The sequence below is a fragment of the Hesperophylax consimilis genome, chromosome 4 (genome assembly GCF_061612785.1).
Source record: "Hesperophylax consimilis isolate HC1 chromosome 4, BYU_Hcon_1.0, whole genome shotgun sequence".
Taxonomy (NCBI): Eukaryota; Metazoa; Arthropoda; class Insecta; order Trichoptera; family Limnephilidae; genus Hesperophylax; species Hesperophylax consimilis.
In genome coordinates this window covers 12,507,551-12,520,823 of record NC_142839.1, presented here as the reverse complement: position 1 = coordinate 12,520,823, position 13,273 = coordinate 12,507,551, and the positions used below count along the sequence as shown (strand labels likewise).

Sequence of the window (13,273 nt, the reverse complement as noted above, 5' to 3'; positions counted from 1 at the left end):
TAACTCATGTATATTAATTATATTTAAAAAAAAATAGAAAAGATGATTATGTTATTCAACATTAAAAAAATATATATCAACAAAAAGAAAATCAAACAATGCCCACAATATTTTAAAGAAATGTTTCGAAAAACCTACCCACATAGTGTTAAGTTTATTCACTCAGGCATAGAAATACTTAAAAATATAATATATTTCACTACTTGTTCTTATGCCATTTATTATGTATTATTGTAACAATATTAAATAAATAAATAATAATCACCGCGCTTGTGAAGAATTCCTGGTACCCGGGGTGTTCCCCAGTGAGATGGACTGAACATCCAAGTTAAGGGATCCGCCTGTGCCCTCCGAGGCGTCGTCAGAGTCGCTGTTGTCTGGGTTGCTACTGGTATCCACAGCGGGCGCCTGGGGTCCTCGGGTCGTGGCTGCACGGGGGGCGGGGCCCTCTGCCCCGGCACTAGTGGAGGCCTGGCCGCCAGGATCCACTTCCATAGGATCCGTCCCGCGATCGGTCTAAAAAACCATCATGTATAATATATTTATTTTCAGGAAAGTGTGGTGAGAGAGAAGAGATGCTTCTTCGCTTCATTTTTTTTTTTGTAACCTGATACAGAGTGCAATGCAAAAAAAACTCCAATATTTAGATCGAAATTCATATAATATCTACAGCACGGAAGTTCTAGTTTCATTTTTACAACTTGAAGATTAACAGTTTTAGTGCTATTCTTATTTTGCAAGTATGTTCGTCAATTGATCCATTTTTTTGATGAAAAGTATGGTGTTAAATAAAAATGCAATAACTTGGACAAATATCAACAAATTTTAATTAAAAATTATTGTATTACCGTGGAAAGCTGTGATCGCACCCTGAACAGGTGTCGGTAGCTTCTGACCAGGCTGTCGTAGCGCTGCAGGAGGTGGTGGTAAGTGGAGTTGTGTTCGTGTGGCAGGTTTGGCGAGGGCCCGTGAGAGGGGTGGTGGGGTGAAGTGCCTCCCGCCGAAGGCCCCCCGGACGGCTGGAGGAGAGAGCCCGGGGCCCCTGGGAAGGACCACACTGAGATCCCAGTTATAAGCTTGTGGCCCAGTGGATCAAACGAGACAAATCTGAAAAAAATATGATTTACATATGAGGGTTGTATACTATTTTACAGAAGTACCCGACCAAATAAAGAAAACAAAAAATTTAGGGGAAATTATCTTTATTTCTTCAAACTTCTTTAGCTTGATACACTTTTCCCAGTGATGTTCAACAGCTTCGATACCCTGTTTTTAGTGAGAACTGTCGAGCTCCTCAAAATAGCCATCATTCGCAGACTCCACATTTTCATTGTTGGTAAATCTTTTACCACCGAGCCAGTTTGGAAAGAGCAAATAATCCGAGGGGGCTAAATCTGGCGAATAAAGTGCATAAGGAAGCAATTCGAACTATAACTTATTGATATTGGTCATCGCGATAACGGATGTGTGAACTGGTGCATTGACTTGATGAAACAACACCTTCTATTTCGCCAAATGCGGTCCATTTTTTCTTGGATTTCATCTCTTAGACGCTGCAATAAGTTGACATAATACTCGCCGTTGATTGTTTTTCCTTATTGAAGATAATCAATAAAATTGTCCATCCCAAAAAACTGACACCATTGCCAGCGGATGGAACTGTTTTTGCTTTCTTTGGAGCCGATTCTCCCCTTTCAGTCCATTGTTTTGACTGTTCTTTCGTGTGAAGTGATGGACCCATGTTTCATCCATGGTTTTGAATCGACGCAAAAACTCAGCTTTATTGAAACATCGTCACAACCCTGTCAGCAAACGCGGCACCCATCTTACGCACAGCGTTTGCATGTCCAAAATTTTTGTGATTATGAGATGTACAGCACTTTTTGAAATGCCTGTCATGTCTGCTAGCTGGCTCACTTTCAGTCGACGGTCATGCGATGTTCGTCTTGGTAGATCGTACGGCTTCGTTTAAACCCTGCCACCCAATATTTTAGTCGTAAACGAAGGAGCAGACTCCTCAAGAGTAGAATCTAGCTCGGCTTTGATTGGACTGGAGACCTTTTAAATGAAAGTATTGTATCACATAACGATGACCAATGTTATCCATGTTTACAAATTCAAACTGAGAGCGTTCACTATTGATGGCTGTCAACAAATAATAAACAACGTAGCGTCTTCAAACATCGAACTTTAGCTATATAAGGTTGGGACTTTCTACCACAGAATTTTTTTCAAACAACTACCGTCATTCATAAGTCAGGTTGGATACTTCTGGGACTACCTTCATACAACACTGAACAGTGGTAAATTTTTCTTCTTCATTGTAATTTTGTAATTGATGATATGGTAGGATTTTCTTTTTCAGGGTGCCATTTTCTTCAAAGAATGGTGTGGACTATTTCTTCAAACTTCTCCAGGCCCAATAATTTAATTAACATTTTACTTTCACATAAATTACGTTATTCTACTTCTTTCTATGTATTTATAAACACCACTGAAAATAGTTATGTAAAAGCTCACTAGGGCATTAATATATTTTATAAAGCAGAAAATCTGTGTACTAAAACGGCAAGAAAACTCGACGACAAAAACAGCAAGAGCTTACAACATCTTTTCCATGGTGAACTTACATGATGGAGCTTTGAGAGTCAAGACACCATATTGTTTTCATTCAAAGCTGGGTAGTACAGTAGAACCTCGTTAATTCGAAATCCAGCGGACATCAAAAATCAAATTTCGAATTAACGAATTCCCACGTAATTCGAAATTTTATGAAAAAAAAAAAAAAAAAAAAACGCCGAAAATCAATTTTCTCGGCCGCCTCTTCAAATCCGGGTGGTATTTTAGTTGTAAATTCGTATTAATACCAATTATTTCTTTATTTTCGCGGTCGATTACCGTAGCGGCCGGCCCTTTAAATTCAGATATTCGCAATAAATTCGTAAAAATGCTATATATTTACGCGTAAATCGAGATTTCGCTGCCGATTTCGGTCGCGGTCTACCCTTTAAATTGAGATATTCGTAAAAATACGATATATTTCCGCGTAAATCGAGATTTCGCGGTAATTTTCTGTCGCGGCCGGCCCTTTATTTCAAATATCTGAATTTGAATTCGTAAAAATACAATATATTTCCGCGTAAAACGAGAATTCGCGGCCGTATTCCGTCGCGGCCGGCTCTTCAAATTCAGATATTCGAAATAAATTCGTAAAAATATGATATATTTCCGCGTAAATCGAATTTTGTCGGCAATTTTTCGTCGCGGCCGGCCTTTTAAGTTCAGATATTTGAAGTAAATTCGTAAAAATATGTCATATTTCGGCATGGATCGAAATTTTTCGGCCGATTTCCGTCGCGCCGTATTTTTTCAACGCGGATATTCGAAGTAAAGTTAGTAAAAATACGATATATTTCCGCGTAAATTGAAATTTCGCGGCGGATTTCCTTCGCGGTGATGAAATACGTTATATTTACGCGTAAATCGAAATTACGCGGCCAAGTTTCGTCGCGGCCGACCCTTTAAATGCAGATATTTGGCGTAAACTCGTAAAACTACGACATATATCCGCGTAAAATGTATTTTCTCGGCCCTTTAAACTCGGATATTCGAAATAAATTTGAAAAAATACGACATTCCAGTGTAAATCGATTCAGATTTACAAAATAATAATACTAATTAGGACGTTGTATAACCACGTAAAAATACATTTTTCGGCGTTTTACCGCCACGGCTGACTTTTAGATTCAGATTTACGAAATGTTATGATTTATTTTCGCAAAAATCAAATTTTTTCGAATTACACGAACAAATTTTCGTGCGCGGACAAAAATAAATTTCGAATTACGAATTAACGAATTTCGAATTAAAAAAAAATTTGTATGAAAAAATTTTTCAGCGGAAATTTTTTTTGCTAAAATTTCGAATTACGCGTTTTTTCGAATTATCGGGGTTCGAATTAACGGGGTTCTACTGTAGTAGTATGTACATAGTTAGTTCTTTACCTGACTTTCTCCTTGATGGTGTTGGTCTGGACTTTGGTGAAAGGCTGGGGGTGAACCCAGTCCCAAAAGTATAGCTCATTGTACGTGGCTATGACCAACAGTCGGTCGCGAGGATGGAATGCAATGGAGGCTATCACCGTCTTGCCACTGACAGTCCAAACTTCACTGCCTCCCTAAAATAATTCATAAAAAATTATAGTAATTTATTGTAAAAAATATAATAAAAAAAAAGTCATCAGATATGGCTCCCACAAATTCAACACACAAATTACTATGAAGGGACTGAGAATTAAAAAATAACAAGAATTTTATTTTAAACCATTCAAACATTCAGTCCTGGCACACACAAGCAACTTTAGTTGCAACAATAGTTGCATCGCTGCCTCAAAATACATTAGTATATGGCAGGGATGCTCAAACTTGAACTGCTGGCGATCTACCTCTAGATTCCGATCGATCGACTCTGAGAGGCTGCAAGTATGTGTGATGCAGGATTGTCGTTTATGTAGGTAGGGTGTATCGTGGCGCAGGTATAAGTGTATATATAGGGACGTTGCATAATTGCATGGCCACGAATCCACATAGAATTTGGAGAAACGACAGAAATTAGTTCGCTATATGCATTTTTTTAGTCAAGGTAGGTTGGAGGTCTGTACTAAAAAGTCAATGAAAAAACTTTCAAAGTTTATTGGTTCTTACGAAAAACAAACGAGTTCTAGTTTCTAAACTTAACTAAATAATGACTTTGGATGTTGAAGCGTGGCACTGCATGTCCTCAGCATACTTTTCATACGATGGTACGTAATTACCGAGTGCTAATCGCAAGCACGATGACATATGTTCGTCAGTTAGTCGATTGCAATATTTTGACTTAATTATCTTCATTTCAGAAAATGCAGACTCGCACAAGTAAGTTGACCCAAACATTGCCGTCAACTGAAGGGCGATTTGCCATAGATTCGGATATTTATCTTCAGATATAAAATACCAGAATTTTGTATCAGATGCTGTGGCTTTGAGATGTATATCTGATATTATCTGCAATGCCTCACTCAAACCTCACAAAAAGCACTCGCGATCGACCGTTTGAGCACCCCTGGTGTATGGGGTGCGCACTCGAGAGGCTTTTTTAATTTGTATAGATTTTGAAATAGTTGCCAACTTTTGCGGCACTTAAAGTTGCTCGTGTGTGCCTGGACTTAAAATTTAAACCTTCAATTTTAACAGTTTGAAGTGTATATTTAACTGGTGGTAAATCTTAATCTACAACTAAATGAGTAGCTTTCAAACCACTGCTTTGATTAAACAAAGGATCAAACAATCAGGTCATAAATGGTTAGTAAAATTGAATCAGAATTAAGAATTGAAATCATGCAAGGGAGAAAGAATCTTTCCAATTTTATTTTTACGATAATGAAAAATGACATATTGACTTACGCTCAAATCCCAGACGCGAACCTGCCCCCCGAGACACCCTGAACCGAGGAGGCGGGGGTGTGAGGGGTGAAAGGCGATGCACCAAGGAGTGCGTGGGTGGCCGCTCAGGGTCTTGACGTGCTTGCCGCTCGATAGTTCGCTCACGTAAATCTTATGGTTGCCATGCGTGGAAGCCACCTTGGTGCTAGGGAGCAAACAAACAGGCTAGAACAAATGACGGTGGTGATCTTAATAAGTAGCAAGTGAATTTTTAAAATACCCCTATCTTCCGTTAGGAAGGATTGTAGTCTTTAGAACATAAACATTGGATGGAAATGCTATGTTTGTTCTTCTGGTGTATCAATGAAAGGTGCTCCAAAAGACTTAGCAACATTGATCCCTTTTGGAATGTGCAAAGCAAGGAGACACAAATGCGTGACCAACGTTTAATTTCTAGTATGCAGAAATCCACCATGGCTATCCACAAAAATTGATGCTTAACACCGGGAAGGGTAGTTCTACCTTTTGCACCGGCTTCATTTCAATAGCATAAAAGATGTATTTATATGTATATTATATACCAATCTCTTATTATTTAATCAGTTATGGAATCGTGATTCAGTTCTTCTTTTTATTTTTATCTTCGTGCCTTTCGTTTACATCGGTATTTCAACAAAAGGATAGTATGTTATTTGTTATTGTAATAATTCAATACCTGGGTTCTTATGATGGTGAAACCCGATTCGAAACATACTATCTCTGTTCCGCCCCACTCAACTCCTATGTGCAAGCGAGCAAGAGATGTCGGGCGTAATTAAAGAAAGCAGGCATAGGCAAATACCGATAGGCGGACCGTAATAAACATATTACAAGGTTAATTGAGTTGCATTTCAAATAATATTCGATTTTAGTTTGGTACTTTTAGAGCTTGGGTATGCTGAGTTACAACGTAAAAATTTTTATTCAAATATTTTTGAAGATATAGCAAATATATGACAAAACAAATTTTAACACATTGTGGCGAAAGTGTGCCGCTTTAAGCCACTGTTCACACATGATACCCGTGTCCACTAGTAAAGTTATTCATACATAATATTGCTTAAAATGATTGACCTTTAACAAAATAAAAAATATACCTTTCTGCATTGCTATTTTTTTGTTTGTTTATAGGCATCCAACTTTCATACATATTACTCATAAACAGCATGTTTAATAATTGCTTATTCAATTGATAATATTGTGATTAAAGCAAACAAAACATATTTAAAATGATTAAAACTAAGACAATGACTTACCCATCCGGACTGAAGACCATCAAGAATGTTGACTTTGGAATTCCAGGTAACTCACAGCACTGAAAAATAAATAAATAGTATACATTAAGACGAAAAGTGATCAAACATACCAATTTCAGTTGTCTGTGATGTGTCTTAATTATTCCTGTATGAAATCTGGTTCTATGAACTCAAATTTGCTTTGAATTTAAGTGTCATTTGCAAAATTGGAACTGGTTGTTTCAAGAATTCAGAAAACTGATAAAATACCTACCTATAATATAATATTTTTCACAGGTCTGCGTTAATAATAGATAATGTGTGAACAAAAAATAACATAAAAACCATATCCCAGGTGAGACAAAGGGACATTTTATAAAATGCTGAAAAATGCAAACTGGGCATGTAGATACTTTTAGTAATATTTTCATATTAGAATGTCTTTTTTTATCAAGTGTATTAAAAAAAATAAAGGAGTTCATTTTTACAAGCAGATTACTGGCGGGAAAACACAGATCAGGGGGGGAATGAGTAGTACAGATAAAATGAAGTCAAAATATGTTAAGGTTGTCGGCTTGTGGGAATGGTTCGATAAAAGTTTAAAAGGAAAATAAACAGGTTAATAAAAGAAAACATAACTACTAGAACGTTCGAGACTAGCAGTGTGGCCCGCGCAGGGTAGCCGGGAAATTTCTGTATTCACAACGAAGGCGTACCGATCTACCTGCGACGTTTGGAACATTTCCTGCTTTAAAAACGCACGGGGCTCTATATAAACTCAACCACATCGCGCCACTGTTCAATCTCAGAACTCAGTCTAGTACGAGAACTCATCAACAATAACTACTAGAACGTTTGCGACTAACAGTGTGGCTCGCGCAGAGTAGCCGGGAAATTTCGGTACTCACAACGAAGGCGTACTCTATATAAACGCAGCCACATTGTGCCACAGTTTAATCTCAGAACTCAGTCTAGTACGAGCACTCATCAACTCAACTTTCTTCCAGCCTCCGCCCGCATGTCGTCGAACTGCTGACAACATTGCCACGACCACATCTGCTTCTAGGGTGTTAACCACACCGATCATCTCCACCATCAGTCGAGAGGAGTTCATCCAGTCTTCGCGCGTCGAGCACGGATTCACACCCCGCCGTCTGTGACCTACATGTATCCCATTGTGATGTACACCAACACAACAACACTGACTACAAAATAAAGTCACTGCGATACTACCACATCTTTCATTCAACTCCACCCTTCAATTACCCACATTATAATCAAAATAACATGGTACCGAAATGCACAACAATGAATTTACAGCAAAATTATGAGAGTTAACTTATTTTTTTCTATTTTTAACCGAGCGAGGGCGTATTTACAAAAGAAATGCCTTGAGCGATGGAAGGTTTCCGGGATTTTTATTTTTTTATTCGCCAATGCTCATTCGAAATATCATACCTCTGAATATTATTACTGAAAAATATAAACCGATTACTGTGGTTTAAAGCTAATAAATCTATCTGTATTTCATCGTTTGTCCAATATTTGTAGATTTTATTTAAAAAAAATTAATCCATAAAAAATAAATTTAAATAAATCAGAAAAAACCGTCTACCTACACTTAGGCAAATTTATTTCTACCGGCTGTCTGGTGATGGCAAATCATAATGACATAATATGAGTCGTGTAATTTCTATACCCGCTATATCAACTTTCATTGATTTGGAGAAAACCGCAAAAAACTGTCACATCTCTAGCGTACATAAGTAAATGCATTAAAATTTTTTATATAATGAATTGGAGTAATAAAATTTCGAAAAGCATTTATTTTTCTATATATGTCTAGCAATAATTAAGTAATTTCGATAAATAAAATGGATATAGCGGATTTTGATACTCACTTCGTGATTTTGCAAGTCAACTGAGGCGACATGGCGGGTTTAGAAACTCACGCGTAGATCATTTTGACACACGACGTGGCGTCAGAGCGGCGGCCATATTGTATTTTGGCAAAATAACTGCTTGTGATTCGTTGAATCCGATATAGCGGGTTTTGATAGTGACTTTCTGTATGATATAGCGGATTTGGTTTCTCACTCGCAGTTTTAACATGGTTTTTGGTCATGATAAGGAGGGTTTTGAAACTCAATTTTAGGCTCCTCTTGTTGCTCGCAAAAATGTGAACAAGATGTCATACTCAGATCATTTTGTCAAAAAATCGGATATAGCGGGTATAGAAATTATAGGATTCATATATAGTGTTAATCTAGTAAACGGGAAGAATTTAATAAATAGTAAATACCAAATTAACAGATAATTACGACAGAAAAAAAAATTATTTGTTTGATTTTATCTGAGAAACAAAATAAATTGAATAAAAAAATAATATTGCAATACATTTTTGTGGCTTGCTTTGTTTGTCAAATTCCACGAGGCCAGGGCAGAATTTCCCCTTTTTAGCAAGTTTTAGCCAGTCGTAGCACCGGCTTGGTAACAGTGAGGAATCGACAAAAACCGGAGATCCTACGCAGAGATGTCAGTTCACAATGGCTGCGCTGCAAACCATTGCGAATTCTATTTTTATGACCCTTTTGGTTTTTGTAAATTCCTTACTGTTGCCGAGTCAGTGGGAAAAGCCTTTCTCGAAATAGAATTCGGAAGATAACCCAATTTTGAGGCGAAATCGAACAAAAATATATGTACATTGAAAAACTGACATTGGCCCTTTTTTTAAGCCAGAGATTTCATGACACAATAATCAGAAAGAGTACCTTTACAATAATTATTGTTATAACTTAGATTGTGATAAATTTCTATCTTTTATGATGTGGAAACATCCAATTATAATAAGGCAGAATTCTCAGAAAAGCCTAGAATATTAAATATATTTTAACCAAAAAGCAGAAAATCAGCATTTACAAAACAGTAAAAACATTATAAAATGACGCTTGCCAGCTTTTTATATCTCTAATTTTTAGGTCAGTGAAAATATATTTAGCTAGCAATGTTATTTCAATCACAAGATAATTTTTTTTTTTTTTTTTTTTTTCTTGTGTATACTAGATCTTGGGGAGGGTGGTGCAATCCCACAAGCTCCATATATACATAGAATATATCAAGTAAATATAAAAAATATTGTAAGATAATACATACACAGTAAACGAAAACAAAAGACAATAATAATAATACAACAACATAATGAGACTAAAGTTTTTTAAAAAGAAAAAATATTAAAAAAAAATATATATATGAATATAATATATATGAGTACCTTATATTTTACCTAAAACAGTTTGAATAATTAATAAAAGGTTAAAATTTATAATTCAACTACAAAATTAGCGATCAGATTTTATTTTTCTAGTCAATGAATTAGAAACTTCCTGATATATTTAGAAACATCCGAGATGTTAGTAATACTTTTATCAGAATTAATTAATATAAACTCCATAGAAAAATCAATTTTCTACGCCTGCTAAGGAAAATTCGACCGTAGGTCTGTTCAATACACCGGGGCCGCGCTTTTCATATTTTTGTAGACGCCTTCTTCACTTACGTCGTTAAGATTGACTTATTTTATTTTATTTTTATCTATGACATCAGGATTTGGCTCCATCGCTTGTAAATAGGTCCCTGCCAGAAGTGCAGTGCTGCCATCACAAGACCGTTTTCGCTCGTGGCTAGTCGCGTTCGAAAGCTGGTGACCTGTTTTTTCATTAGTGCTCGGAATCCAGGAACACGCCCTTCTACAAACATCTCAGTGGCACTACAGTACCAGGAAAGCCCAAAAAGTATTCGGTAGGAATTGTTGTACTGTATTTCCATTCTTTTTAGAGATGCTTTGTTGAAGTTGGTCCACAGCTTCGAGGTATGTATATAGGCTCGTGCAGTATGTGTTAAAAAGTTGCCTTTTTGCTTTTGGGCTACACTTGTTAAATCGTCGAGAAATCATATTTGCTCTGATGCACAGTGATCTTCTCTGTCGCTCAGTATCCATATCATCACTGAGCTCCGCTGTTACGATGTGTCCTAAGTATTTGACCTCCGGTTTTTCAGTTATTTTACAGAATGGGAGCTTTGAAATGTGATAAACTAACAACAATCATATATTCTGTTCTGTATTTTTCATTAAAAATAAAGGTTTTGAAAAAGAGGGTTGAAACCAGGCATAGTTATTATCAAATAATAATTGTAGGTCTATAACTAAACGTCATGTTGCGTCAAACATACTGGAGTAGAAATGTAATGAATGAATGGTTTCCACACCAGGCAGAACTTTATTCTATAAACTTATGGCAAATGTGAAATGTCCGTTTTCTTATTTAATATGACCAAGCGGCGGTTTTATAATAATGCTTGGTTTATAGTGAGTTTGGTGCGTGTATAATATTAAGCTGCAGGGTGAAAGATTAGGAACATATACTGCTCTAGTAAATGGTCACTGACTATCCTAAGATTAAAAAAATGGACTGTGCTGTGAGAAACAAATATAGGGAAAAACAGGTGTGAATTTTAATTTTCAACAACTGGAATTATCTTTATCTTAAACATATTTATTTATAATAGTCAAACATAAAACAAAACACTTTTTATATGTTAACAGAGGAAGACATTGTATATTAGGTTAACTAGAAAATTAAATTGAATTTGTATAATCTTAACCTCTTGTGTGCTGCCATATCCATCAGGCACAGTCAAAAAAATCATTTCTATGAGCAATTCTGGGGAAACTACTTATGGTAGATTATGTACTATGTTTTATAAATACATAAACATATTATACGGTAGGATGGTACAATTTACAAAAACATCATTTTGCAAAATCCAAATAAGTTAAAACGAAAATAGAATCACCAGGCAGACAGCGAAAATTTAGCGTCGGCACACCGAGAGTTAACCCTCAATATGTACACGGAGAAGGAAAAAGATTAGAATATTTTATACAGATGACAATGTAACTCCATGAGACAATCGGTTAAAAGCGTAGCACTTTCATAAAATGAATAAAAAACATTTTACATGGAATCACTAGAGTAATAAATTACTGTCAATGTGTTTCAGACGATCTGTTTCTGAATAGAATGCAACCCTAACCACACCCTTGTTACACAAATGTTTAGGATTCAATGGAAATGGCATAATAGCAATGTATTGCAAACTATAAGGACAAAAATATGCATGTACCAAGTCAGCGAAGGATCAACTATCCGATATTCAAATAAGAATATTATGTGGCTTCTTATTTTATGAATAAGATAAAAATAATAAAGTGAATTTGTTATTGTAGTAGATGCAAACAAAAATATTAAAATTCTAACAGAAGGCAAGAAATTAATCAGGTATTCTGACATTTCTCTGTTGACTATTCAACAAATGTGTTTATTGGACAACAAAATAAATGATTTGACTATGGTAACATAAACATAAAAGATATTGCATAATTTTCAGCAGGATTTTAGAGAAATTTGGAGAAAATCTGACACAAGATATCGTGTGTAGTGTGTCAAAGGCTGTCTAATTTTTTCAACTGGTTTCAAATAAAAACATCATAAAGCGACAAACTTACCCTTTCACTGAGTTGTGCTTTGTTGACAAGATGATCTTCGGCAGCCTCTTGGAGTATTCTAGAATTGGAAGCCGAACCTCTAGGGTTCATCCCAAGTTCTCTCCATTGCCAACTAGCTGCTACATTGCCTTTGCTAGGGCTATCACCGACATTTAACTTGGATCCTAGCCATCCAGGCAGAAAGGAAGAATCCATAACTACGTTATTATGAAAACATCGGATGGCTCGAATATCCTGAAAATATTACATCTTACTAGAACTGAAGCCGATGAAAAGATACACTGCCGGAAAAGTTAAAGAGAACGGACGCGTCAAATGATTTGATATTGAAACGGAGAATACTTTAGTGATTTCTATTGAGTGATCCAAAATGTCCAGACAAATATAAATACATTACAAATACAAGAATTGACAGCTTCTTACCCACGCAACCAAACGATTGTTGTTAATTTACGTAGAATATCACGCAATCCTCTAAAAGAAATCAGATGTTGTTTGACATGTCAGTAGATGACGCTTTGAAATGGTTTCCTGCAATCCCATCCGGTGGAATTAGTTTTGCTGAAAGTCGCCAGATGGTAGATCGGGCAAAATCATTAAGCTAAAGGCCCAAAATCTTACAAAATAAAACTTTCACCAAATATAAGAAATAAATAATTTAACGACATCTCAATTTTATAAAACAGTTATTATCTCTAAAAATCCTAAAAAGGTGGCAAATCGAAAATAGCACATTTTATATCGTTAAAGAAAATTTATTCGTCAACATAAAAATAAATTGGAGGTTTCCTATTTTTTTTTTAATTTTGAACGAAAATCTCGACCTAGAAAGTACTAAAGAACCCATATCGCTGAAAATTTCAAAGTTTGTTCTTGTTAGTGCCAGGAGTGTTTAGAGATTGGTTTGAATGGTTAGGGGACGCCCGACTAATTCCGCAATGTCTCTGCACCGGAATGAGATACTACCTACCCCTGGAGTGATCGTTAGTTTTTTAATTTTTTTTTGTATTGTA

The 13,273-nt window shown here is 36.0% G+C and overlaps 1 protein-coding gene across 1 annotated transcript in view; it reads right to left on the bottom strand.

Annotated features, from left to right (window-relative positions):
* Positions 1 to 12,749, bottom strand: part of LOC149424210 (uncharacterized) — a 29,373-nt gene extending 16,624 nt beyond the window's left edge. The window contains exons 1-7 of the mRNA XM_089631224.1: positions 12,684 to 12,749; positions 12,261 to 12,494; positions 6,716 to 6,774; positions 5,442 to 5,625; positions 4,005 to 4,177; positions 849 to 1,107; positions 266 to 516 (exon numbers count right to left, since the gene is read on the bottom strand). Coding sequence (XP_089487350.1) covers positions 266 to 516; positions 849 to 1,107; positions 4,005 to 4,177; positions 5,442 to 5,625; positions 6,716 to 6,774; positions 12,261 to 12,455 — 1,121 coding nt within the window. The 5' untranslated portion in view covers positions 12,456 to 12,494; positions 12,684 to 12,749. The remainder of the gene's footprint in view (positions 1 to 265; positions 517 to 848; positions 1,108 to 4,004; positions 4,178 to 5,441; positions 5,626 to 6,715; positions 6,775 to 12,260; positions 12,495 to 12,683) is intronic.
* Positions 12,750 to 13,273: the final 524 nt, after the last annotated feature.